This window comes from Aplidium turbinatum, chromosome 3, assembly GCF_918807975.1.
Source record: "Aplidium turbinatum chromosome 3, kaAplTurb1.1, whole genome shotgun sequence".
Lineage (NCBI taxonomy): Eukaryota > Metazoa > Chordata > Ascidiacea > Aplousobranchia > Polyclinidae > Aplidium > Aplidium turbinatum.
This window is the reverse complement of record NC_137474.1, coordinates 43,810,428-43,838,216: the sequence shown is the minus strand read 5'-3', so window position 1 is coordinate 43,838,216 and position 27,789 is coordinate 43,810,428. Positions and strand designations below refer to the sequence as shown.

The following is a 27,789-nucleotide window of genomic DNA, read 5'->3' as shown; positions in this document are numbered from 1 at the left end:
TAGACATACTATTGACTACAGCATATGGTAAATTATTCCAAATCAACAAAGTAGATTTACCAAAGGGAAAGTGTTTAGTTATTTGGCCTTTTTTGAGACTATTTGATTTTTTTCTGATTGGACTTAGCAACTCTAAATAGCCACTTTGTTCTACCGTATTTCTAAAAACCAATCTGGGCCATCTTTGACCTCAGGCAAAAGCTCATGTGAATGTGGCTCTGGAGTGCATGATCATTCTGTTTAAACTGTTTTCTGTTGTCAGGCTGCACAGTTCAGCAGGCCATACCCCTAGTAAGGGTTGTAGGCATTTAATTCTCTAGACTAGTCTATAGCAATGTACTGTTCATATATAAGTACGGTACCGTACAATGCGTACATGAGAAAAATCAAGGGATACTGTATAGGCCTTGTCAAAAGGGAACCACTCTGCAATTGATGGCATGCCTTTAAGTGTCTTGCCAAAGATACAGCAACATGCTCTTGAGCAGTGACAAACTATCACCTTATTGAGCACCGAACCATAGCTTTCACCACTCAGGCTTCACATTACCAATTAATGACAGACAACTCAGTTGTTTAATTTCAAGTTCATGCTCTTCCAAAAAACTTCCATGTATAGTTTTCAAATGTAGGCTTCTAATAGTGTATCTGCAGGGAAGTGAATTTACATTTTGCCAAAGTCAATTTTTGAATATTTACCTTGGTATATTTCAGGACAATTAGGCTTTTTTTGTTTTGGCTGTGTGGAAATGGAAAAACAATTGTGGATTTGATTCCTTATCTGAGTAAAATTTTACAGTTTATCATAGCAATGTGCTCTGATATTAGCTGACAAGTCTTATCGCAAACAAGGTTTTGATCAACATATATCAATTTTGCTATGGCGGAGGTGATAGCTTACAACAGCAATGGCAGTGGTAACTTTTTTGAAGGAGTCGAAAAACTCTTGGAAATATGGTTTTCAAAATCTAAAGATAGTGTTGGCTCTGGTGACATGAGAAAAATATCTCGGTTAGTGCCATTACTTTTACACTCAGATTAAAATTGCCTGCTTTTGTTGGCCTACCTTACTACCTAGCCTATATGTGAAGGCAAAGTCAGAAGAATATAAAATTTTGCTTTTTAGCGTGTTGCGTCAGTTTGACCTCAAGTCAAGTTTTTTTGGTGGCTATTCTTATTAAATTTAAATTAGGCCTATAGAATACTAATGCTAACTACATATTCAATATGTAAAATACCAGTAGCTTGACTAGAATTTGCAGAAATGCTGCAAGTTAGCCGGCTAGCCTCACGCAGGTTTGTCTTATCTAGATTTTAAAGTGAAACAACACAGTTGTTGTTGATGTAATTGTGTGTATGACTATTCGTAAGCCTAATAAGAACAGTGTGAATTCCTAAACAAAAGTTGTAAAACAGCTGTGTACAGTACCATTGTATTGTCATGTTTTACCATTTAACTTGCTAAGCAGTTCGATGTTTTAGTACCATTTGCTATTAGCACATTTTTGTCATTCACAAACAATAGAAAGTGGTAACTATTGCTTCCATAAACAATATGTCAGCAAACAAAGATATATAAACCTGAAATTTAAAACATCTATAAAGACTAGGTGAATGGGCATTAAGGCACATGTGTCGAAAAAGGTCAATAAAGGCAGACACAATACAATCAATGACAAAACTGGCCAAAAGGTGCCATGTCTCTCACAGAACCATCAGCAGAGCAGTCAATGAAGACCTTGAAATGGAGTCTTTTGTCAAAACGTTGCAACCTCTTCACTGCCCGCTCAAGATCAGTCAGAGTTGAAAGATGTGTATTGTGTAAAGCTTCTCAATCATTTCGAGAACAAGTGAGGACATGTTCACATTTTTGACAATGAGAAAAAGTTCATTGTGGACAAGGTTGTTGACAAACTGTCAGAACACACGAGTTATTGCCTGTGACCCTAATGAAGTTCCTCATCTGATGGAAAGCAAAAATTTTGCTTCTGTCATGGTTTTTGCAGCCGTGGCAAGGTGATGCCTCCTCATTTCATCAAAGCTGGACTTGAAATTAATACAACAGAGTATATATCTGAAGATCCTAAATTATATTTTTCTTCCCTGGATTCATAGAAAGTACAATGCTACCAAAGTCATGCTTGTTTAAGACTCTGTGCCAGCGCATGGAGCAAAAAAGTCCAGACTTGTCTGAAGGAGAATCTTCCCATGTTTGTCCCGAAAGACATTTGGCCGAGTAGCTTCCAGATTTGAACGTTTACGAGTATTGGCTATTCAGCATGATTGAAAGACAGTCTAGCTCAATTCCACACTCTAACCTCAACTTTAAAAAGTCATTTAAAGAGCATTCCGGAATCTTGATACCGATGTGATAAAGAGAAGTTGTTTACGGTTTTGCCAGAGAATATCCAAAGCTATCGAAGCAAGGGCCATCATTTTAAATAATTGTGTTGAATAGATTGTAAGGTTAAGTTAAAATGATAATTTTACCTTTTTCAACCTTGAAAGATCGGGTAATAACAAAAAATACAAAATTCCCAAATTAGCTGCAGGACCCAGTATATTTAAGTATTTTTTGCTGTAACACTTGTTTAAGATTTGCTTTGCATTGATTGCAATGCCTTATTTTTTAAGTTCCATTTTTATTTTTGTTACAGATCTGACTGGGAGCGTATTCTAAAGCATGTTCAATGTACAATCCTTGACGTGTTAGAAGGAGATGGACAAACTGCTTATCTTCTCAGGTGAAGTAGGTTATTGAGAGGAGAAAGCTAGCCATCTACATATTATGGCAATTTTAACATAGACAATAACACAACAGAATGTCCGAAGGCGATATGTTATGTTATGTATGCATACATTCGAATTTCACGGCCTGTATTGATACTTCAATGATTTCTCAATACATTTAAATGTTTATATAGTTTCGGGATGAGAGTTTTCTTTTTTATACCAAAGACTGGCAAGACACAACAATAACACAGGGTTGAGCATTACAACAGTATATATATTATATAGTATAAAAAAAAACAATGAAAACTATTAATACTACAAAAAGTGCTCAATGCCAAGCAAAAAGGCAAAGCAGAGCGAATTAAATCAAATGTAGTTATTACTATCTGAAGCCTTTACAAATTGTTTCACCTAACGGATCATCAGAAGGTCTTATTCAAATAGAATTCTTAAGACCTTCTGATGATCCGTTAGGTGAAACAATTTGTAAAGGCTTCAGATAGTAATAACTACATTTGATTTATTATATAGTATACATATTTACAAATAGTTCAACATTCAAACGTTTTCGGCTTAACTTAAGCCCTCATCAGGAATCTGCAAATATTTATAAACTACAATAAATTTCACTTCTTGACAGTAACTACCATAACTAACTAACTAACTAAAAGCATCGAGAAACACGCAACGATTAAAAGCAATAGAGTGGAAAACATACAGACAGACGAAAAGCAAATTACATTAAGAAAAGGCAACTGCGTGACTAAGTTACAAATGAATTTGCACCACGGGGTACGTGATACACTAGTAAATGTTGAGCAGAATGGAGGCGCCTCCCGCAAATAATTGTTTGTTTAAATTTGGGTTGTAGCGTTTGATTAACAGCGCTTCCTGAATTTTTGTGTCAAATTGGGATTTGCCTTTGCGTAAAATTTTAAATGAGTCAGTAGAGAATTTTCGATCTGTGCAAAAAGAACAATCCATGATATGGTTTTTGATGGCACTTTTCTTTAAGTCTCTAAAGTTCAGATGCTCCCGTACTCTCGTGGTCAAATGTTTGGTGGACATACCGATGCACGTCAATGCCGAATCACACGGACATGTAAAACTGTATACGACATTTGAGCAGAGAGACGGCGTCTGGGACTTTAGTTGAAAATACGAACTAATTTTAAATGTTTTATAAATAGGAAAAACGTCCACATCAAATTTATTTTTCATAAACTGTTCGATTTTACGAGCAAACGTTTTGGATTCTTTTCCCACAAACGGAATGGACAAGCAATGCTTCACGTTTAACTCATTTTCAGCCTTTTCTTTTTGGTTGGAATTCTCAGAGATAAAGCGATTCAATATTTTTTCAAAGTACAATTTTGGATAACCATTCACAAAATATTAACAATCCTAATTTATCGTAGTGGAAATTCATTTACTGGTAGTTTTTTTTATTGTTTTCTAAGTTTCAACGGTAAATGCACATTGATTCCATTGTAGCAAAACCTTCTTTGTAGTGAGTCAAGTCTTTTTATATCCAAACGGCGAATAATATTGAAGACTTGTGGAACAACTCTTTGCCTTCAAGCTTTGCCTCATATTCTCAAGATAGCTGAAGCTAAATGCGGCTTGGACACCGTGGCGGTAAGTTTACATCATTACTTGAGTTACTCAAAGAGTACGTAACAGAAAAAACTATACATACGAGTTATAGATTTTTTGTTAGAATTTACATTGTGAAGTAAGCAACGATCATGCTGCTAAAAGCGAAGCTCAATCAATTGCTTAAATTGTAGAATTATAATTTTTTTACATTAATCCCATTCGTGTAATTACCGGTACACGACTTAATGCCGCGATCCCAATGACGTGAACAAGAATGACGCCATCCCTAGGTCGCAAGACAATGACGCAAGGCCGAACGTCGCAATACATGAGTGACGCAAGACTTGGTTATTTCTTTCTAAAATTAATTGTTTTTTTAAAAGGTTTAGCTTACCTACTGTGTTTGTTCATGAAGCAGCGAAGAACGAGATTAACTGCGGGAAGCCAGACTTAGACCTAGAGTTTGTCAGACTGTTTTACTTGTTAAAATGTCTCTTCACACATGTTTACAAAGGTTAATTAGTACAAAATGTTACACAGTTACAGACCAAAAATTGCCTATGATTATTATTCATCTGAAGTTAAATATGGCTGTTTGAATGCGCGTCCGAACTTAGTCGGTTGTCTTTGAAAACAAAAGAGTGTAACTGGCCTCCTGTGTTGTTCATAAAGCTGCGAGGAACGAGATTAATTGCGGGGGGCCAGACTTCTACTTTGAGTTTGTCAAGACGTTTCTGATTGGTAAGATTTCTCAGCAGGCGTGTTCATAAAGGTTAAAAAGCAACAATTGAATTAGTGGCACCTTCGTCTTTATTTGAACATTAAAGTGCAACAAAACAATTTTTATATTTTTGTTTGTGTAAAAAATTGAAATTGCTACCATGTCAAATTATTACCACATTCAAAAAAATAATAATTTAGTTTTATAAGAAATAACCAAGTCACGCGTCAGTTAAGTAATGTATGCAATGCATGCATATTGCATAGCCTACTGACCTTGCGTGCTTGGGATGGTGTCATTTGGACAGCGGCATAAAGTCGTGCATCCTGTGATCACTGTCTGTAGTAGGCTGCATTGCTTCGTTTCCTAAAATTATTGAGATCTAAAGCGTTTACTGTATACATTAAAACCATATGTTGTGAAGAGTTGCTGCAGCGAATTTGTCAAAGTTTTTTGCAAGTTATTAAGAATCTCAATGCACTTTTCCGTAAGTTTTAATGTGACATTCAACTTTCAGGATTGCTTTTATTCAAGAAAGAACTTCATGAAGCCCCAACATCAGCCTCATCCTCACAAGACGTTTCAAGATGAAATCGTTTACTTAGACAAGTTGTTATCCGGTATGGAAGCAGTAGACGTTAGCAGGCCTCTAAGCTCCTATATTTTTCGGGCGATCAAGCATGGCCTACCAGAGCTCCTCAAGTCAATATTTTGCCCCGCCACTAGTTTTAATAAAGTAAAAAAAATTCAAGGCTTGTTTTATTTGAATGAAATAAACACGTATAACATTTTGCGTCAAAACGAAACATTTGAAGGCACTTCTACTCAATTCTTGTTTTAATCTCTTTCCCAACAGCCAGCGCTTCATACTGCTTAGGACGAATGGATGGTGATTGCTGGTTTCTTTACACCCTTAACCATCCTGGCAACCATGCACTGGTTGGCATTGACCAGCCTGACCAGACCATTGAAATCCTGATGACAGAACTGGATAGAGACGTCATGGCCCAATTTAATGCCACGGGCGAGCATGGCAAGCCCAGGACTGGTGATTCCGTGACTAAGGTACTGTTTGAACAGCTGATGGAGCTTTTTTCTTTCTACAGTAGTTCGCGTTCACGTTGCCAGGTGCTGAAGCAAGTTGAACGTCAACTTTTGTTAATTACTGTATTGTTGCTGTTGTCTTACTGCATTTATTGGACCTGCTCCAATAATTCATGAAGCACTTGACTTTGATTTACTTAAGTTAAAAATGTTATCAACTGAATGCATTTGTGATTTATTAAAAATTCTATTGGACACAGTGGTGCCGGCAACCAGGCGTAGTTCATTGGGGTTTGCTTGCTGAAAGCTTTGACAAACTGTCAACAAGTTACGTTTTAAACAAATTAATTATTTACACACACTAGCTTATTGCCCAATTCATTGGCGTTGTGTACGAGTGCTTCTTACGTTGATTTAACATTAAAATGATTACATAATTGCAAAATTATTTAATGTTAAATTTACTTCAATAAAACCTGACGAACATTCGGCCTTTGGCATGCCACTAGATAAGAACGTTTGCCAACTCATCCACTCAACCGGCGAAACAGTATAATTCCATTTGTTAGTTAATGATTGATCTATCGGCCGGTTTGCACTTCAAGTCCTGCAAACTCATGGCACGTGAACCGGGTTTATGTTGCAGCTTGGAAGATGAACCATTAGCTGGCTTCTTGTATTTTTCATAGGTGATTTTATGGCTTTGCTTCTTTTGGATGGTAACTCTGTGAATTCTTTTGTTATTTTTTCTCGAACCGTAGAAAATTTCATTGTCAGATCACCGCTTCAATGCGTGATGGAAATCTACAGATAAATCTGCATCAGGCATTGCAGAGTGCAAAAAACAGTGTTGCAGAACGCGTTTTCGAATATTAAATTCTCATCAGTGCAACTACGTTTGTGAACGCAATAACAACGGTTAAATTTAAACTCAATACAATACATTACAAACATTATAAGGACATATTCTCAGTGTTCAATTGAATATTAATAAATCCAGAGACATCAGAAAATCACTTTCCGCATGCAATTCCAGACCGACATTACTCGCTTAAGGTTTTTTTTTTGTTAAAACAAACTTAATGTTCAAAGCAAAAAAGCCATCACAATGAACATCTACCGAAGTATACTAATTTACAGTACTTAAATAAGCACTGAAAATTAATAGACGGTATTGTTATTAATATCAATTCAATATGATTTCAGTGATTATAATACAATGTAATACAGTAGCGTATCCAATTAATTAGCGACGACCTTAAGGAACTTTCAGAAATCATTAGTTAAACTACCATTCAACGTTTTATAGGCAGAGAAAACTTTTTCTCGAACCGTAGAAAATTTCATTGTCAGATCACCGCTTCAATGCGTGATGGAAATCTACAGATAAATCTGCATCAGGCATTGCAGAGTGCAAAAAACAGTGTTGCAGAACGCGTTTTCGAATATTAAATTCTCATCAGTGCAACTACGTTTATGAACGCAATAACAACGGTTAAATTTAAACTCAATACAATACATTACAAACATTATAAGGACATATTCTCAGTGTTCAATTGAATATTAATAAATCCAGAGACATCAGAAAATCACTTCCCGCATGCAATTCCAGACCGACATTACTCGCTTAAGTTTTTTTTTTTTTGTTAAAACAAACTTAATGTTCAAAGCAAAAAAGCCATCACAATGAACATCTACCGAAGTATACTAATTTACAGTACTTAAATAAGCACTGAAAATTAATAGACGGTATTGTTATTAATATCAATTCAATATGATTTCAGTGATTATAATACAATGTAATACAGTAGCGTATCCAATTAATTAGCGACGACCTTCTAAAGTACACGTTAATTCGAACAGAAATAAGAATTTATCAAAAGTCTCAGTCATTTTAGAAAGATTTTACCACCGGTTACAGGACCATCTTTGCTTGTTTCCTTGACAGAGTCAACTCTGATTGATCATATACGCCTTGGAGAGTAGCTAGTTGAGAAAATTCAGATAACATGAAACCAAGGAACTTTCAGAAATCATTAGTTAAACTACCATTCAACGTTTTATAGGCAGAGAAAACTTTTTCTCGAACCGTAGAAAATTTCATTGTCAGATCACCGCTTCAATGCGTGATGGAAATCTACAGATAAATCTGCATCAGGCATTGCAGAGTGCAAAAAACAGTGTTGCAGAACGCGTTTTCGAATATTAAATTCTCATCAGTGCAACTACGTTTATGAACGCAATAACAACGGTTAAATTTAAACTCAATACAATACATTACAAACATTATAAGGACATATTCTCAGTGTTCAATTGAATATTAATAAATCCAGAGACATCAGAAAATCACTTCCCGCATGCAATTCCAGACCGACATTACTCGCTTAAGTTTTTTTTTTTTTTGTTAAAACAAACTTAATGTTCAAAGCAAAAAAGCCATCACAATGAACATCTACCGAAGTATACTAATTTACAGTACTTAAATAAGCACTGAAAATTAATAGACGGTATTGTTATTAATATCAATTCAATATGATTTCAGTGATTATAATACAATGTAATACAGTAGCGTATCCAATTAATTAGCGACGACCTTCTAAAGTACACGTTAATTCGAACAGAAATAAGAATTTATCAAAAGTCTCAGTCATTTTAGAAAGATTTTACCACCGGTTACAGGACCATCTTTGCTTGTTTCCTTGACAGAGTCAACTCTGATTGATCATATACGCCTTGGAGAGTAGCTAGTTGAGAAAATTCAGATAACATGAAACCAAGGAACTTTCAGAAATCATTAGTTAAACTACCATTCAACGTTTTATAGGCAGAGAAAACTTTTTCTCGAACCGTAGAAAATTTCATTGTCAGATCACCGCTTCAATGCGTGATGGAAATCTACAGATAAATCTGCATCAGGCATTGCAGAGTGCAAAAAACAGTGTTGCAGAACGCGTTTTCGAATATTAAATTCTCATCAGTGCAACTACGTTTATGAACGCAATAACAACGGTTAAATTTAAACTCAATACAATACATTACAAACATTATAAGGACATATTCTCAGTGTTCAATTGAATATTAATAAATCCAGAGACATCAGAAAATCACTTCCCGCATGCAATTCCAGACCGACATTACTCGCTTAAGGTTTTTTTTTTTTTGTTAAAACAAACTTAATGTTCAAAGCAAAAAAGCCATCACAATGAACATCTACCGAAGTATACTAATTTACAGTACTTAAATAAGCACTGAAATTTAATAGACGGTATTGTTATTAATATCAATTCAATATGATTTCAGTGATTATAATACAATGTAATACAGTAGCGTATCCAATTAATTAGCGACGACCTTCTAAAGTACACGTTAATTCGAACAGAAATAAGAATTTATCAAAAGTCTCAGTCATTTTAGAAAGATTTTACCACCGGTTACAGGACCATCTTTGCTTGTTTCCTTGACAGAGTCAACTCTGATTGATCATATACGCCTTGGAGAGTAGCTAGTTGAGAAAATTCAGATAACATGAAACCATAGATATCTTATATATAGATATGCAACTCAGTGGTGCGTAACGATGTTTGAAGGCTAACAGCGTAGCTATGGCTGTATGCATTGACTTCAAACTTGGCACAGCAAAACAACTTTATTTTTAATATATTTTTTGGTTTTTGTTTAAATAAAACTTTCTTCGTTTTCAAGTTGACGTATGGATTGCTTGTGATGACGTCACATTCTCGTTCCGCATGGACTGCTTTATGGAGATTCTGGTGATTGAAAACAAATCACAGTCACAGAGGGTACCTCTTAATACCCATTGTCTGGCATTGTAGGCATTGTCGGGCATTGTCAGGCATTGTCGGCTTTTTGGGGGGTTGTGGAGCATTTTCAGGGGTTGTCGAACATTTTCAGGGGTTTCAGGTATTGTAGAGTAGGCTAACTACTTTCAGGCATTGTTGGGAATTTCTAGGCATTGTGTAGGATTTACAGACATTGTCGATCATTATCAGTGGTTGACAGGCTTGTGAGGCATTGTCGAACATTTTCAGGCATTATCAAACATATTCAGGGGTTGTCGAGCATTTTCAGGGGTTGTCAGGCATTGTAGAGTAGCTACTTTCAGGCATTGTTGGGAATTTCCAGGCATTGTCTAGGATTTCCAGGCATTGTCGATCAATATCAGTGTTTGACAGGTTTGGCAGTCATTATGGAACATTTTCAGGCATTGCCGAACATTTTCAGGGATTGTCGAGCATTTTCAGGGGTTGTCAGGCATTGTAGAGTAGCTACTTTCAGACATTTGTTGGGAATTTCCAGGCATTGTCTAGGATTTCCAGGTATTGTCGATCATTATCAGTGGTTGACAGGCTTGTGAGGCATTGTCGAACATTTTCAGGCATTATCGAACATATTCAGGGGTTGTCGAGCATTTTCAGGAGTTGTCAGGCATTGTAGAGTAGCTACTTTCAGGCATTGTTGGGAATTTCCAGGCATTGTCTAGGATTTCCAGGCATTGTCGATCAATATCAGTGTTTGACAGGTTTGGCAGTCATTATGGAACATTTTCAGGCATTGCCGAACATTTTCAGGGGTTGTCGAGCATTTTCAGGGGTTGTCAGGCATTGTAGAGTAGCTACTTTCAGACATTTGTTGCGAATTTCCAGGCATTGTCTAGGATTTCCAGGTATTGTCGATCAATATCAGTGTTTGACAGGTTTGGTAGTCATTATGGAACGTATTCAGGGATTGTCGAGCATTTTCAGGGGTTTTCAGGCATTGTAGAGTAGCTACTTTCAGGCATTGTTGGGAATTTCCAGGCATTGTCTAGGATTTCCAGGCATTGTTGATCATTATTAGTGGTTGATGGGTTTGTCAGGCATTGTCGAACATTTTCAGGGGTTGTCTAGCATTTTCAGGGGTAGTCAGGCATTCTAGATTAAGCTACTTTCAGGCATTGTTGGGCATTTCCTAGCATGTCTAGGATTTCCAGGCATTGTCGATCATTATTGGTTTTTGACACGTTTGTAAGGCGTTGTCGAACATTTTCATGCATTTTTATTCCCAGCTCTGCATGCGCAGCAGAATGATCCCTTTCTATTTTGCGTAGGTTGTAAACGTATTTACGATATACACAAACACAGCAGCGTTTAAATGACCTGGCTATCATAAGTATCGACAATGCCTGACAAACCTGTCAAAACCTGGTAATGATCGACAACCCAAGAAAACGTTCGACAATGCCTAACAAACCTATCTACCACTGAATATGTTCGACAATGCCTGGAAATCCTAGACAATGCCTGAAGATGTCCGACAATCAGTGGCGTAGCTAGGGGGGAAAGGAGGGGCGGACCGCCCCGGGCGGCACGTCTGGGGGCGGCACGTCTGGGGGCGGCACGTCTGGGGGCGGCACTTTCAGACTACGATATTTGATTTTGATTATAATCTGATAAAAAACGCATTTCATTTTCACGCAGGGCCGGATTTAACTGATGGGGGGCCCGGGGCACTTTTAGATCAGGGGCCCCCGTGAAAAAAAATTCGCCTATGGCGTGAAACACCCCCTCGACGTCTACAGTAGCATCAATCCAGCACTGCACAGCATTTTGCAGAAACCACCAAAGCTAAAAGAAAAAAAATAACACAAAATCACATTTTTTTCACGTAGGGGGCCCTTTAAAAGTCGGGGGTCCGGAGTACCTGCACCCTCTGCCCCCCCCCCCCTAAATCCTAGACAATGCCTTGGAATTACTGACAATGCCTGAAAGTAGCTACTCTACAATGCCTGACAACCTCTGAAAATGCTCGACAACCCCTGAAAATGCTCGACAATTCCTGAAAATGTTCGACAATGCCTGAAAATGTTCCATAATGACTACCAAACCTGTCAACCACTGATATTGATCAACAATGCCTGGAAATCCTTGACAATGCCTGGAAATTCCCAACAATGCCTGAAAGTAGCTACTCTACAATGCCTGACAACTCCTGAAAATCCTCGACAACCCCTGAAAATGTTTGGCAATGCCTGAAAATGTTCTATAATGCCTAACAAACCCGTCAACTACTGATAATGATCGACAATGCCTAGAAATCCTAGACAATGCCTAAAAGTAGCTACTCTACAATGCTTGACAACCCCTGAAAATGCTTGAAAATTTCCGACAATGCCTAACAACAAGCCTGTCAACCATTGATAAGTAGGTAAAGACTTTTTTTGGAGCTGTAGTTTCAGGACAAGCTGAAGTTTTATTCAATTAATCTACTGAGTGTTACCAAAATGAAAGTTACTGCTGGCTACCGAAAGCTGTGCTATAGCATTTGGTAGCCTAGTTATGGTGTGTACCAAACATTAAAATTGTCTTGGTTTGGCGGTTGGATCCGTGATGCTAATGAAGCTGTCTCAGCAGGGGGGAGGATGCCCCCTGCCCTCAAATTTTCTCTGGATGGGGGGCAATGGTGCCCTTTTAAGGTCATGTAAGCTACTGCACATTTTGCAATATAGGCCAACAACTTCTGCTATTCGCTTTTAGCCAAATTATAGGGCCTATAGCCTACAGTTGGCCCACACAAATTATCCCGTGGACACATTTTATACTTTGCAGCAGATTGTGATGCTATGAATGTGAAATTTACCTTTCGTTTCTTGTTCAAGTTATTGCAATTATTCATCTGTCTCACATTTCGACTTTCATGGCTAATAGCGGGAAAACGAACGAGTTGCCCAGCATTATCGCTACCGTATATCTCACCCTAAAATCGTTCCGGCGCCCCTCTATCTCAGGTTTGTAAACTGTCTACAACAAGCTTTAATGAGTCACTGGAAATAAGCTTAAATGGTAGTTCCAACGATCATGAAACAGAAGTTGCCCTACGTGAAGAAAGTTTATTGTCTTGATTTTTCATAGTAGGCTATTCTGTGAAAACTTGAAATATACGCCAAACAAAATATTCCAAAGGAGCTCAAAAGCCACCACTCGCCAAGCCCAAACCGTACAATAATAGCCTGCCATGGATACGCTGGCCGAGCTGGCAACCTTGATTGTTGATTGTGTCCATAAAGTCAGTCGAGCGTGACGATAATTCCACGATTGCTGAGTTGCATATCTATATGTAAGATATCTATGATGAAACCAAGGAACTTTCAGAAATCATTAGTTAAACTACCATTCAACGTTTTATAGGCAGAGAAAACTTTTTCTCGAACCGTAGAAAATTTCATTGTCAGATCACCGCTTCAATGCGTGATGGAAATCTACAGATAAATCTGCATCAGGCATTGCAGAGTGCAAAAAACAGTGTTGCAGAACGCGTTTTCGAATATTAAATTCTCATCAGTGCAACTACGTTTATGAACGCAATAACAACGGTTAAATTTAAACTCAATACAATACATTACAAACATTATAAGGACATATTCTCAGTGTTCAATTGAATATTAATAAATCCAGAGACATCAGAAAATCACTTCCCGCATGCAATTCCAGACCGACATTACTCGCTTAAGGTTTATTTTTTTTTGTTAAAACAAACTTAATGTTCAAAGCAAAAAAGCTATCACAATGAACATCTACCGAAGTATACTAATTTACAGTACTTAAATAAGCACTGAAAATTAATAGACGGTATTGTTATTAATATCAATTCAATATGATTTCAGTGATTATAATACAATGTAATACAGTAGCGTATCCAATTAATTAGCGACGACCTTCTAAAGTACACGTTAATTCGAACAGAAATAAGAATTTATCAAAGCTACTCTCCAAGGCGTATATGATCAATCAGAGTTGACTCTGTCAAGGAAACAAGCAAAGATGGTCCTGTAACCGGTGGTAAAATCTTTCTAAAATGACTGAGACTTTTGATAAATTCTTATTTCTGTTCGAATTAACGTGTACTTTAGAAGGTCGTCGCTAATTAATTGGATACGCTACTGTATTACATTGTATTATAATCACTGAAATCATATTGAATTGATATTAATAACAATACCGTCTATTAATTTTCAGTGCTTATTTAAGTACTGTAAATTAGTATACTTCGGTAGATGTTCATTGTGATGGCTTTTTTGCTTTGAACATTAAGTTTGTTTTAACAAAAAAAAAAAACTTAAGCGAGTAATGTCGGTCTGGAATTGCATGCGGGAAGTGATTTTCTGATGTCTCTGGATTTATTAATATTCAATTGAACACTGAGAATATGTCCTTATAATGTTTGTAATGTATTGTATTGAGTTTAAATTTAACCGTTGTTATTGCGTTCATAAACGTAGTTGCACTGATGAGAATTTAATATTCGAAAACGCGTTCTGCAACACTGTTTTTTGCACTCTGCAATGCCTGATGCAGATTTATCTGTAGATTTCCATCACGCCTTGAAGCGGTGATCTGACAATGAAATTTTCTACGGTTCGAGAAAAAGTTTTCTCTGCCTATAAAACGTTGAATGGTAGTTTAACTAATGATTTCTGAAAGTTCCTTGGTTTCATGTTATCTGAATTTTCTCAACTAGCTACTCTCCAAGGCGTATATGATCAATCAGAGTTGACTCTGTCAAGGAAACAAGCAAAGATGGTCCTGTAACCGGTGGTAAAATCTTTCTAAAATGACTGAGACTTTTGATAAATTCTTATTTCTGTTCGAATTAACGTGTACTTTAGAAGGTCGTCGCTAATTAATTGGATACGCTACTGTATTACATTGTATTATAATCACTGAAATCATATTGAATTGATATTAATAACAATACCGTCTATTAATTTTCAGTGCTTATTTAAGTACTGTAAATTAGTATACTTCGGTAGATGTTCATTGTGATGGCTTTTTTGCTTTGAACATTAAGTTTGTTTTAACAAAAAAAAAAAAAACCTTAAGCGAGTAATGTCGGTCTGGAATTGCATGCGGGAAGTGATTTTCTGATGTCTCTGGATTTATTAATATTCAATTGAACACTGAGAATATGTCCTTATAATGTTTGTAATGTATTGTATTGAGTTTAAATTTAACCGTTGTTATTGCGTTCATAAACGTAGTTGCACTGATGAGAATTTAATATTCGAAAACGCGTTCTGCAACACTGTTTTTTGCACTCTGCAATGCCTGATGCAGATTTATCTGTAGATTTCCATCACGCATTGAAGCGGTGATCTGACAATGAAATTTTCTACGGTTCGAGAAAAAGTTTTCTCTGCCTATAAAACGTTGAATGGTAGTTTAACTAACGATTTCTGAAAGTTCCTTGGTTTCATGTTATCTTTTGTTATTGTTGGGTTATGAATAATTATGACGTAACCGCTGCACATCATAGTCAAATAAAGTCAACAACCTTTCTACGTCATCACAGATCTATGTCTCTATCGATCACTAAAGGTCGCCTGTGTGATCGATCTCACCACAAAGCCTTTATAGTCTATGTGATTCTGCTGTTGAGAGGTCATATAATGCCACTAATATGACGTTATAATTGCATTCAACATAATATCCCTTCTGTTATTTTCAGACCAGCGGCATAGGTGACATTTTTCCTAGATCAAAGTTGAGTACCTACTTGTTTGAACCTTGCGGGTACTCCTTGAATGGATTGCTGGCTGAGGTAACTTTACGAATTATATATTGCATATCCTTTCGTAAAATATTGGCACACTGCGTGACTCCCTCTAAGGTGCGCGATATGTTCAGAAAAGATAATGAACCACTGGTCTAGTTCAACAAAGGCCGCATGGTTATTTTACAAATATGCATGGCTTTATAAAGCAATAAACCTTTCTTGGATAGCCAGCAATGGTATGTCCAGCCACAACCGACTTAACCGGATGAACCGCACTTCAGGGGGGCTATTGGACCATCCACGTCACACCAGAAGAAGAGTTTTCTTACGTCAGCTTCGAAAGCAACGTCATAATGGACGACTACGCTCCATTGATTGACAAGGTTCTCGATGTCTTCAAGCCTGGAAAGTTCTCGATGACGTTGTTCGCCAATCACGTGAGTGCTCGAGTTGTGTGGATTTTCAGATTTAATCAAAACGTTGAGAGTATCAAAGGCAAAACATATCAACAACTTCTGCCAGTTGACAAACTAAAATTGCGATAGAAACAAAAAAGAACTATAATAAGACTTTTATTGGCCAATCATTTTCCCGGGAACTTTCGTATGCTCTCATGCGACTAATTTTTCATTTCTGGATGCACAAACTGATTGCTGTTTGGCACGACTTCCAGATGCGATTACTGTCAAAGAAAACGTGCTGTCTTCTCCACTTCGCATTGCAATCAATCCAAAAATTTAAAAACGTTTTTAAATTTTGGAATTTGGCTAATGACTTTCTTTGCGTAGCCTAATTGTTCTTCGTGAAAACTCACTTTAGCTGTGAGGACGTTAAGGGTAAACTGAAATGCTCTCTACCAAAGCTTTACTACATTATCGTGTTATAGGAGTCGTCGTTTTGTCACAACTCCTGGTATTCCTTGAAGCAGCCGATTGTCAAAGGATTCCTCCAATTGGACAAGCAAGTAGCCCATCTTCAAGACTACTGCTTGTTCTACACCAATTACAAGCTAAGCGACTGAATCGGACGAAATTTCAAAACTTCTTGAGGAATTCATCAACAAACTTTGGTTTCTTTCACTTTATATAAACGATTTGTGTCCAGGATGTCATATTGTTGGTGTTTCATTAGCTCACGTTGTGGTCAGCATTCCAACCACTACCTATCGCTTTCAGCATCAAGCAAGTTACAACCAACCACAGAACTTTTGTCACGTTTCAATGAGCCAAGTTTTAGAATTGTGTATCAACATCATTGAATATTTTCTTGAATTTGATCAAGCTTTGTAACAGCAATCCAGTATTGTTATCAACTTTTTGATGCCTGAGCGTAAATGGCTCCGATATCTTGGTCGTTTTACCAATTTTGCAATCTTTCAAATATGTTTTTTTGTTTCGACTGACGCACGAACAATCGCCTGTTTGACACCGCTCAAAAGCATGCGGTTGTGCTTTTGGCATGTGATTTAATGGCATATCTGAAGGTTAATATGTAAATCGATTTCTCGTCCATTCAATCTAAATTTCAATCTTCAGGACTCAAGCCAAGTAAAAATGGCTTGCCGATGTTTTTAATCGCTAGTAGGAGCTACAGAGCCTAAATTTTACTCTCATTCCAAAGATGATTCAAAACTTTTATTTCACATTTGACTTATATTGTTTGTGCAAAGAACACGTCATGAATCATGCGTCTATATCAACATCAAGAAGTGTTTAAGAGAACAGAATCGCGCTGCTTTGTGTTATAGGAGACCTACCATGCTGTTGTCTTTCATTGTCCAAATGGATTGCTATAATTTTAGCCTGGGTCACATATCCGTATTTGCATCGTCTTAACGTTGCTGGAAGCTTGCTGCTGGTAAAATCGCTTGTATGGATTTTACCGACTGTACCGTTGTACTTTGTATGTGATATTTTGCTAGGATTCGTCTACTGGTTGATCATCTTTGCTTTGTAAACTCTGCTCAAAGCTGATCAAGGCTCAAAATCGCTGCGGCACCGAGTACCCATTGTCTCGTCGTACTCATCAGAGAGTGGGCTGCCAATAAACCTGCTCTCGCGTTTCCATCATTGCAATTATGTGAAGTTATAACGTAATTATACGTTTTTCTTTTAGTGCATCCTCTATTTTTAAGACTATTTGAGTGCCACCAAAACTTCCTCGTAAGTTTACTGATGCTCCATTGTCAGACCGAATACTGGTTGAGTGTCACCTCTGCCCTAACATGGGGAGGGGTTGTGCTGGTTTTAATCGCAGTAAACAGAATAGCGACGCCATCCATCGCACATGCAGTCATCACGAAGCTAATTCTTTTCTCTGACCGGCAACGTTGATACTTTCACCCACGTCACTCGTGTATCGGACTTTTAAGTGTGATGATGTTATGTTTGTATTATTTTATTGAAATTATCGCTTTATCAATCTACCCAGACTGTAAATCAGTCTCTTTTTACATTATTCAACGTCTGTAGACATTGAATCAATGTAAAACATGCCTGATTTGCTGTCTGGAGAGGCAACCACTTTCCTTTAAGAAGAGTTGGCTAATGACAAGCTCTTTCTATTGAGAGTGATGTAAAATGCCAATAGGTCAAGATGAGCTTTTTGAAACGAAAGTAACTAGTTTCAGACTGTTTAAAATAATTCAGTTTTTATTTATCAACCCGGTATAAATGCTAATACTTTATGCTTCGGCTTCGATCGCATTGAAAATGGTTGCACTGTGCTTGTGCATTAGTTGGCCGCCGTATTTCATTAAATAATAGCATCTCTACAATAGATTGTGTTTGTCACAGATTGTGTTTCTTTTCAATACATTCAAGGCAATCTGCCGAGCAGGATTGGACAATTGAACATGTTGATATACAGCAACAGAACTTCTAGTTGGTTGGGTCACAGCGTTAGTTTTGCACCAAACTCCAATAACTTGGCCTTTGTGACCTTCTTTATAGACAAATAACGTTTGACCGATGATGTTTATAGATTTGATCCTATCATCTTCCAACATATTTTAGCATACGAGTTTTTTCCATTTGGTAGTCGCTGTTCTAGTTAAAAGAGCTTTTCAAATGGCGTATGTCGTCTTGAGAGGTAGCCACTTTCACATGGCGATGCTCAGTAAGACCCGATTACGCCGCCAACCATTCAGAACATGTTTAAGAGGCTACCCTCCAATTGTGACCTTTTTAGCACTCAGCCAGGTAGTTGATCCTTGCTTTGGACTTTGATAGTTACAGAAGAAAAAAGAGTAATGACAGGGTAAGGAATTGAATCCACGTTATCGAAGTGTATTCCCTTAACACTAACCCTCTAGGGCACGCTGACCACGGCGAAACGTTCACTTAATTTGCTTTCTATCAGATGTGTTTGCGTTTTTTCTCTGTTTCACCTCAAACTTCTGATTGGTTGAAACGCTATTCTACCTGTACTTTTGATTGCTTTCAAGCTTTACTGTCTCTTACAAAAGTTGTTATGTTAAAGTGGCTACCGCCCTCTGAGGTGTATTGGCATGTCCGAGGTTGAAGAATGGCCAGAAAATAGCTCCAAACTCGACGGATCTTATCAAAGTGTGAAGATGAGCTACAGACCATAACACGTAGCATAGACCTTCACACGTTATGCGGTTTCTAGATTGCATTTTGTTTCAGTCATTTAAATGCACGTCTTATCGTGAGACGTGCATCTTGGTTGTGAAGCAGTCCCGTCTTTCACGCAGCTTTCATGATAAGTCTTTATCTTCACATATCACGCCCCTGCTTGTGACTCAAGCTTTGAGAATTGCAACAGCAGTGTTGTTGTCTGTTTGTCGCATTTTCTGCCCGTCAGTCTTCGTCGACTTGTGGTGTCAAAAAGGTCGTCTAGCCTACTTCATGTGTCCTGGAATTGCATTCGGCTGAAAACGAGAGTTCGAGAGGGAAATAACTATTTGCCAATCAGATTCTAGAAAAGTACTGTTAACATCACAACGCACGTACGCTCGGTGTTGAATGATTCAATCTGATTAGCCAGGAACAGTGAGACCGTTTGGTCATCCAGTCAACTGAGAATATAGCCTAGAATACAGAGCTTTTATATGGAATACAGAGCTTTTAGTTTATGCTCATCTAATCCTGATTCGACACACCTCAAAGCTATATGTAAGACAGAGAAGAACAGTCTTCAGCCAGATCGGCTACAGTAGGCTACAACATAATTTCTAAAATACTACCGAGTGAAAAATTGCGAATTGTTCTTCTATTTCTTCCTACGTTTATTGTTGAAACGTTGTAGACTTAGGCCTACAATGCATCTTCGTTTTAACTTAGCCTACCTTTACATTCCAGTGATTACGAAATTTAATCTTTAACTTCAGAGAATTTGCTACAATACAAGTATCTGTTGCAAGCCAAGTGCATATACGGTAAGTCAATAAGTTGTTTTGTATCTAGGCCTATATCCTTGGCTGACATACGTGAATGTAATAGCTCAGTTTGTTACTCAAGTTTGTGCACAAAAAACGGCAAAACCAAATGGAAGTGGTTCGACTCTCTGTGGGTGCATAGGCGTAGCCGGGAGGAGAGCACTCCCCTTCAATTTCTAAAATTTTAACTGTCAATAATTTTATGAGCGGACGGTTGGTCTTTATTACGTCTGTTCCATATGGAGCGTTAGCCTTATACGTTGCAGACCACCTATCATGGTTTTAGGCCTACTCAGACTATATGATTTTCGCCCTTAAAGCATTGTGTCTTATTTGCAGTCAGTTTTAGCAAGGTCGAGATTTGCATTCTGCCATTTCAAACGTTCAGCCAACTTATATTCATTTTGCACCGAGTTTCCCATGAAGGCAACACCTAAGCAAGCAAAATTGGATAGGTTTTTGTACAATATCTTAAGATTTCAAGAAATTGGTTGGGAACTCGGAAAAGCTGTTGACACAGAGATGCTAGTTAACATGAAGAAGCAAAATTTTCATCAAAAGCATGGAAACTGGTCAACGTGTGTGCGCGAACTTGGAGGCAAACGCAAAAACATAATGACTTCCATCATGGCCCCCTATCTGTAGTCTGCCATGCTTCCATTGTTAATAAAGAGTTGGAAAAGTGAATTTTATATTGATAAAAGCTAGCTAGCTAGCCTAGGCCTACTTACATCTTTTAAATTACAGTACTAATCTAGTTTGCCAACTCAGCATTTTTCGTTAAAATGGGCAAAATATTTAGTCAAAAAATTTTGCCCTTGTGGCCAGTGCGGTTGAACAAAAATTTCAAGGACCGCTCTCCACTAAACGACACATATGAATGTAATTATTTACAGACAGCAAGTGGAAGCTTCAATCTCGGCGATTGGGCCTGTGTCGTGGTTCAAAGTCTCTACAAATAGGCTATGCAAAAGTGCCAGGATTAAGATTCTAAACAGGCTTTCTCGGTGCGAGAATAATGATTCCACAATCCACCAAATTATACCAGAAAGTCCGAAGTTGTAGCTACCACGACCTCGTAAGAACCTCATGCGCTTGTCCTCTCCCCAAGATAAGTTTGAAGTGTTTCGCTTAAGAATGCCACCAATTCAGTAGACTAATTAACTTTAGAACTCACAGTCTGTGAAAAAAATGGGCTACGGCCGATGCCATGACAGCAGCAGATCCAGGAGAGACGATCGCCTCTTAAGCTGCTTGCTGGGATCCGCCTCTGTGCCAAGATAAAGAAAGGTGTTGCTCTTCTCTTAAACCCTTAAGAGACTGGAACAAACTTAATTGTTTCAACGAAGTCAGTAGCGGATCTACAAGGGGCACACTTGGTCACGTGCTCCTCTCCCTCCCAAAAAAAGGAAAGATGTAATTTTTTCCATTATTTTTGCAATAATTTCCCGCTCGTTTTCACCGGGTTTCAGGAATCGAAATTTGTGTCCCCTCAAAAACTAAGATGCAATATTTTAAAGTAAACACATTGCTTGCTCAACTAGTTTGCAATAGGCTAGGTAGTCTATTACCCGTTTCAGTGTGAATAACGGTGAAATGTGCATAGCATAAAGCATAGCCTACTATAAGGGAAGGTTAAAGGCATACTAAATGAAATTTTCAAACGGGAATTAAGCATTAAAATGTGTAAACTGAACATTCAAGAATACATATCAAAAAAAGTTACCGAAAAAAAAATGTTTTTAATGGCGCTGGCAAGGCCCAAAGTCCAATGTTTCATTTATTTTCATTTTTTTTCAAAATCCAAGCTTACACCCGGTAGTTAAAGATTTAGATTAAGTGGACGGGAAGGCAAGGAAGCCAATCTTCGGGTCCACCTTCAGACATGCTTTTAAGTGTCCTGCCACAGACACAGCCGCATGCTCGAGCGGTGTTGAACCGGCGTCCTTTCGATTGCCGTTCCAGGGTTCTCACCACTCGGCTATGCAGCCGGTGTTGCCGTGTTGCCGAAAGAAGAGATGCCCTTGAAGCCTGATTCAGTTAGAAAAGCTGTGACAACGAAAGCTATTGTCCCGCATTCACAGTGCGATGATGATGTTCGCCCTTCGTTTCCGAAGATGGCCAATGAGACTGAGATCAAGTTTCTGGGCTTCTTGATCCAGGATCATGACTTGCGCGTGATTTTGTTTAAAGTGAGGAAGGGCTGCGCGGGACTCCAACCTCACTCTCTTGTCTCAGGTTTCAGGGTCCAATGGCAAGACATGGTCAAGACGATTGGGTGAAGCATGAGATGCAGCAGGATGACCATAACGTCTACGTGTCACGTCATGCTCTTGGGCACGTCCTGCAACTGTGAAACTGGATGGTGCCTTCCTGTCCGTTGAGCTATGTCCAGTGATGAGCTTCTTCCGCACAGTCTGCCACACATCCAGGTTTGAATAAGGTGACAAGCCGGAGTGGTGTTATTTGACCCATAGCTGGGGCCCTGACAGGTGCTACTGCTACGGGCCAGAGCAGACCTGGGAGTAATGGAAAACTAAGGGGTAACTCCATATTCCCCATAACTCCAGAGTTCCCACACTGGAGCCTTTTCCACCGGTTGCAGTTTTTAACGTCATGCCCAGGACATTCACAGTGCGATGATACAAACAATTGGACGGCTAAACATTAGAGAAAATAACAAAAACAAACAACTCTTTAAATGTAGCTCCACACAAAGTAAAAATTACATAATTTGAAAAGAATGAAAGAAAATGCTTAAAAAGGCGTTACTATCTTCAGACAGAGGCCAATTGTTTCCATCTTAGGGATCTCTGAAGTGCAGTGAAAGAAAGTTGATTTTTGATTGCTTTAGTTTTTCGAATTGATTTAGCTTTAATTTTCCGTTCTAAAAGGCATACTAAATGAAATTTTCAAACGGGAATTAAGCATTAAAATGCGTAAACTGAACATTCAAGAATACATTTTTAAAAAATTACCGAAAAAAAATTGTTTTCAATGGCGCTGGCAAGGCCCAAAGTCCAATGTTTCATTTATTTTCATTTTTTTTCAAAATGACCAAAAAGTGCAAACACAGCTCGAGAATAAGTCACAAAAGACAGCAATAACAAAAGCCGCGTTACAACATCTGATGTTTTAACATCAGATCTGAGGTTTTGAGCAAACTGTCTGATGTTTTGACGTTGAAATTTGATGTTTTGATGTACATGCATACATAGCCTACAGTTAAATCGCCGGCAGTAACAACTGTTGCGTGATCAGCTGATTGCTCGTCTTTTGTTACGTAGACTGTACAGTCGCACGCTTTGCTGCTCATGCCCATTCTGGTTTTGAAAGTTCTGACAAAAGCACGCGCGCAATGATGGTCTGACCGCAATGGGGCAAAATTTTATTGAAAATCGTTTTATGGTAGCATGTTAAACACAAAGAACGTGGAAAATCGCTAAGTCAGGTTTTTCCTTTAGTACCCCTTTAAGATATACCTCGTAAGGATTTTCAAAATTTTACCAAAATACTACACAAACATTAGATTAGCGCTACACGTACAAAACAACAAAGACTTTGTCAAATATATTATTGAAATCTTTCTGTAATGGCAAAAAATGATATTTAATTTTCAGTTCAGTTGTTTTTATTTCTGGCCATCACAGCAAAAACAATACACGTCAACATAGCAAAGGTCGAGAAAAAGGTAGAAGCGACACCATTTTAAAGCAAACTTCTAGCATACTTTTATAGAAATCTAATATTAATTTATATGTGGAGTCGTTTGGTGTGCACATCTTATGTGCCTTTGGCGCTTCAAGCATTGTTTAAAAATGTCGCCACATGCATGTAGCCTACCCTACTGCTTCCCATGTCGTTGACCAGGTGATCGACGACCTGAATGATGGATTCGCAGTGTGGGCAACCAGGACTGCTGAAAGTACCCTGCCTATGTAGTGTTTGGGGAGTGCAGTTGTTATTGGGTAACAAAATGCAAAACAAGCAAATCTGTTAAAGTTCCCTTGGGGTATGCCTCCCAGATACTGTCTCCCTGGTTGAATTTTTCGGACCTTAACTTTCCACAGCCCCCGAAATTTGTAGATTAACTGCTGACAGGAGTTGGTACTAAAACAACAAAATCCGTCATGTTTACGTTGATACGTCTGCGGACATTAAATCAATGTAAAAATTATGGATTTTGCTGTCGAAGTACGAATGCAGAACGTAGGCTCTTGAACTAGGCTACAGTGCAAATTGCCCCCCAGATGATTTTTCTGTGAGCTAGCCTACTGTAAAAAAAACAACGATTCTAGCAATTCTGGAGTCCAAATATGTTTTGAAAGTTTATAAACGCTTTGATGATGATTCTTTAAAACAGAAGGCTTACAGCTGTTGACAGCAGGCCCGTAGCCAGGAGGGGGGTTCTCGGGGTTCCCGGGAACCCCCCCTTGAGCCGAAAAGGTCCACATTTTGGAGAAGGTGTAGTGTACATACGATCACAGGATCAGCTACCTATGATCAGCTGAAACCTTCCAGATAGTTCTGAATAAACATGTTAATATATTGTTGCTTGTTTAGAACACTCCGCAAATACTTGTTGGTGCGACCCAAAAGACAATCGTTCGAAATCTTCGCGGCCCAAAAGTTTCAGATGCATATAATTTTTGCGCAAAATCTTTTGCAATATAATATCAATTTCAATATGGTCGTCCCCGGTTATTAAGCCCACATCGGGACAGGACAATTTTGGGCTTATTGAGCGGGGGGGATTTTCTACCACTCCTATACTTTCAATAATTCAGGAATGGACCAAATTGGGCTTAATAAGCGAGTGGACCTCCTAACTGTGGTCGTCATCATGTAAGCCTCTGGGACCGAGGATCTACCTTTTTACCACCCCAGATTCACGATGTTTCAGGACTACACTGGAAGGCTGCTAGAGAGCAGCCAGTCTTTGGTTTCATCATTCAAGACGCGCAGACCTTCCACTCCGTTCTACAGTCATTGATGATGTGGTCTGCGGTCTGTTCCTCGGCACCACATTCACAGGAGGAGGAAGAGGCCATTCACCATTGGTGCATGGTTGAGCAGAAAAACCCGACGCCCGTACGAAGACTGTTGAGGCGCACCCATGCCTGTCTTTGTAGTGTCAGGCCTATGGAGCATGTGTCGGCGTAGGAAATGAACGAATGGAGTCTGGTAATAGGCTACTTGACTTCCGTTCAGAATTCAATAGATGGTCTGCCTAAGTAGCCGCAGAGATGTTTTCTTCATCAGCTTCGTTAATCAGAAGTTGAGCGGCTGGCACGAATGGGTGTTTTGATTTCAGTCGCCGGAGGTGCTCGTTTGGGAGAGCAGAGATCTTGTGGTGGAGAAGGTGGTTAGGCTTCGGTGCCCGTCGACTGAGAGACAAAGTCGCTTCTTCACGACGAAGCTCAGCAGGTTGGATGCCAGCTAGAATGGGGAGATTGTCCAATGGCGTGGGACGCAGGCATCCGGTCATTGTGCGCAAGGCGCTGTTTATGGCTGTGGCGATGTTTATGGCAGTGAGCACTGCGGCACCAAACAGGTGCACAGTAGCCTACTCTGCTGAAGAGTAGACAAGGAAAAAGGATGAAAAGTGTCAGCCCTCGCCCCCCAGCTGGAGCCTGCCAGGCGCTTGAGTAGCCCAGTGCGGGATGTCAGTTTCTTGCGCAGTGACACTAAATGGTGGTCGTATGTGAGCGATCTGTCTAGTGTCACCCTAAGATATTTTGGTTCAGGGCAGAAGGACAGAGGTTTTCCATTGTTCTGAGCATGTAGCTCACGATCAGCTTCCCGATGTTTTAGGTGGAAAGACGAAACTCAGTGCGTCAAAGAGTATATGATTGTATTTATTTTTGACATACAAGTTATATTTATAGTAAGGTTAAACCCTTTTGCGACCCACCGTGGATAATCTCGCGATCCAAATGTGGGTCGCGACCCACTATTTGCGGTTCCCTGGTTTAGAAGCTCGCATATCGTAGACAATTTAGGCTAAAAGCGAACAGCAGAAATTGTTATATTGCAAAATGTGCAGTAGTTTACATGACCTTAAAAGGGCACCCGTCCCCTCTGCCCCCGCTTCCGGCGTCCCTGTAGATGTGCTATTGTTAACGTGAAAATTGTTTGTAACCTATTTATTTATTTTGTTGTTGTAATGTTGACAACTTGAAGTTTGTTTTGTTTGTTGGCCTATATATTATTTATTGCCACTTCCTATGTTTTGATTGCTTGCTTGGGGACAGGCAAAGAAGGAAGTGTTATCAAAAGGTCCATATTTTTGGATTTAGGAACCCCCCCTTGAAAATGTCTGGCTACGGGCCTGGTTGACAGTTATTTAGCGCAGCAGTGTGAGACATCACGGTACTTCAAGTGTTCAACCATGGTTTGTTTACTAAGAATATTAACGTTTCTTTCTCAAAAACTTTTCCTTCTACATTGAATCAACATACAATAGCAAAAAGTAGGCTGCAAAAATATTTTCAGTGGACTTCTATCTGTGTTTCGTCGAGTAAAAGATAGTGGTTGTGACAGTCTTGCATGAATCTAAGCATTTGATTGGTTGAAAGGTGGTGACGTTGTGATACGTAATCTGTGTGTTCATCGTCATAAAAAATGCTGTTCGTTGGTAGACCTTGCAACACAGGAAGCAAAAGTTGCTGTTTTTACATAGTTCCAACGTTTAGTGAGGTTGCAACGATGTTAAAAAAACTTTGCTGTCTGAAAAACTACGTCATGGGCGAAATGGTGCAGTGGTGTTGGTGTGTGATTGCCGGATTTCCACTCTGTAAACTCGGGGTCACAAAATGTCACAACACAGATACATATTGAAGATACATAAAGCGATGAAAAAATATTTTACTGTTGTGCTATTTTGCTGCTGATCACATAGTTTTGATCTCTTTAGCCTTCTTGATAAAGTCAGTTTGACGATTTTATTTTCTATCATTTTGTAGTTACCAGCTTGTATGGGCCAACGTCTTGTTCGAGCTCAAAGCGAAAGTTAATAATATTTGAATCTAGATTCAAATTATCGAGAATCAAAATCTGAAAATGACATTTAACGTTAATTATTTTCATCATTATTTTTACAGTTTTTCATCTCCAAAGATTCTTGGGCTTCTTTTATGACCAAATATGGAAGTTGGAAACAATCTCCGATTGAAAGACCTTGCTATTAACTTCTCCATCATTTTATCACTGCTGCTTCTTCTATATCTTGCTTTAAATTTTTTCAACGAGCACTAAACACTTTTTTCTTTCTGTTGTGACATCACTGGTGATGTCACCAAAACTGACGTATCGTTTGATAAGCACGCTTTCATTAGTTACATCACCACTGCGTCACTAATCACAAACTGTTTTCTTCTGCTTTTCATAGATTTAATTGAACTTCTTTTGTATCTTACCTTTAGTACTGATTGTGTTGTTTTACACTTTGTGACTTTACTGAAGATTTGCCACATACAGTGAGAGTGCGTATGTATCCTGTCTTGCGAGGAATCAGATTTGAAACCCTGCAGAACACCAGCAGTTTTCCGGACAGCAAATCCACCGTATTTTACATCAATTCAATGGCTACAGAAGTTAAATCAACGTCAAATTTGCTGTTTGGTTAGAAGCATTCGAAACTTATTGTCCATCAATGAAGCCTGTTTAACTAATTAATATCAAAACAGGTTTACATTTGTTAGTTTTTAAAGGGGAAAATGGGAACTTGTTGATTGATTGATGA

General features: G+C 38.6%; 1 protein-coding gene across 1 annotated transcript; it reads left to right on the top strand.

Moving 5' to 3' along the window:
- Positions 1–719: 719 nt before the first annotated feature.
- LOC145766214 (S-adenosylmethionine decarboxylase proenzyme-like) lies at positions 720–18,477 on the top strand. The gene is made up of 8 exons (XM_082577881.1): positions 720–1,011; positions 2,658–2,744; positions 4,245–4,371; positions 5,571–5,673; positions 5,910–6,118; positions 15,599–15,691; positions 15,928–16,083; positions 16,533–18,477. Exons 1-8 carry the CDS (start codon positions 881–883, stop codon positions 16,665–16,667), a joined length of 1,041 nt encoding a protein of 346 aa, XP_082434007.1. The 5' UTR covers positions 720–880; the 3' UTR covers positions 16,668–18,477.
- The last annotated feature ends 9,312 nt before the right edge of the window (positions 18,478–27,789 follow it).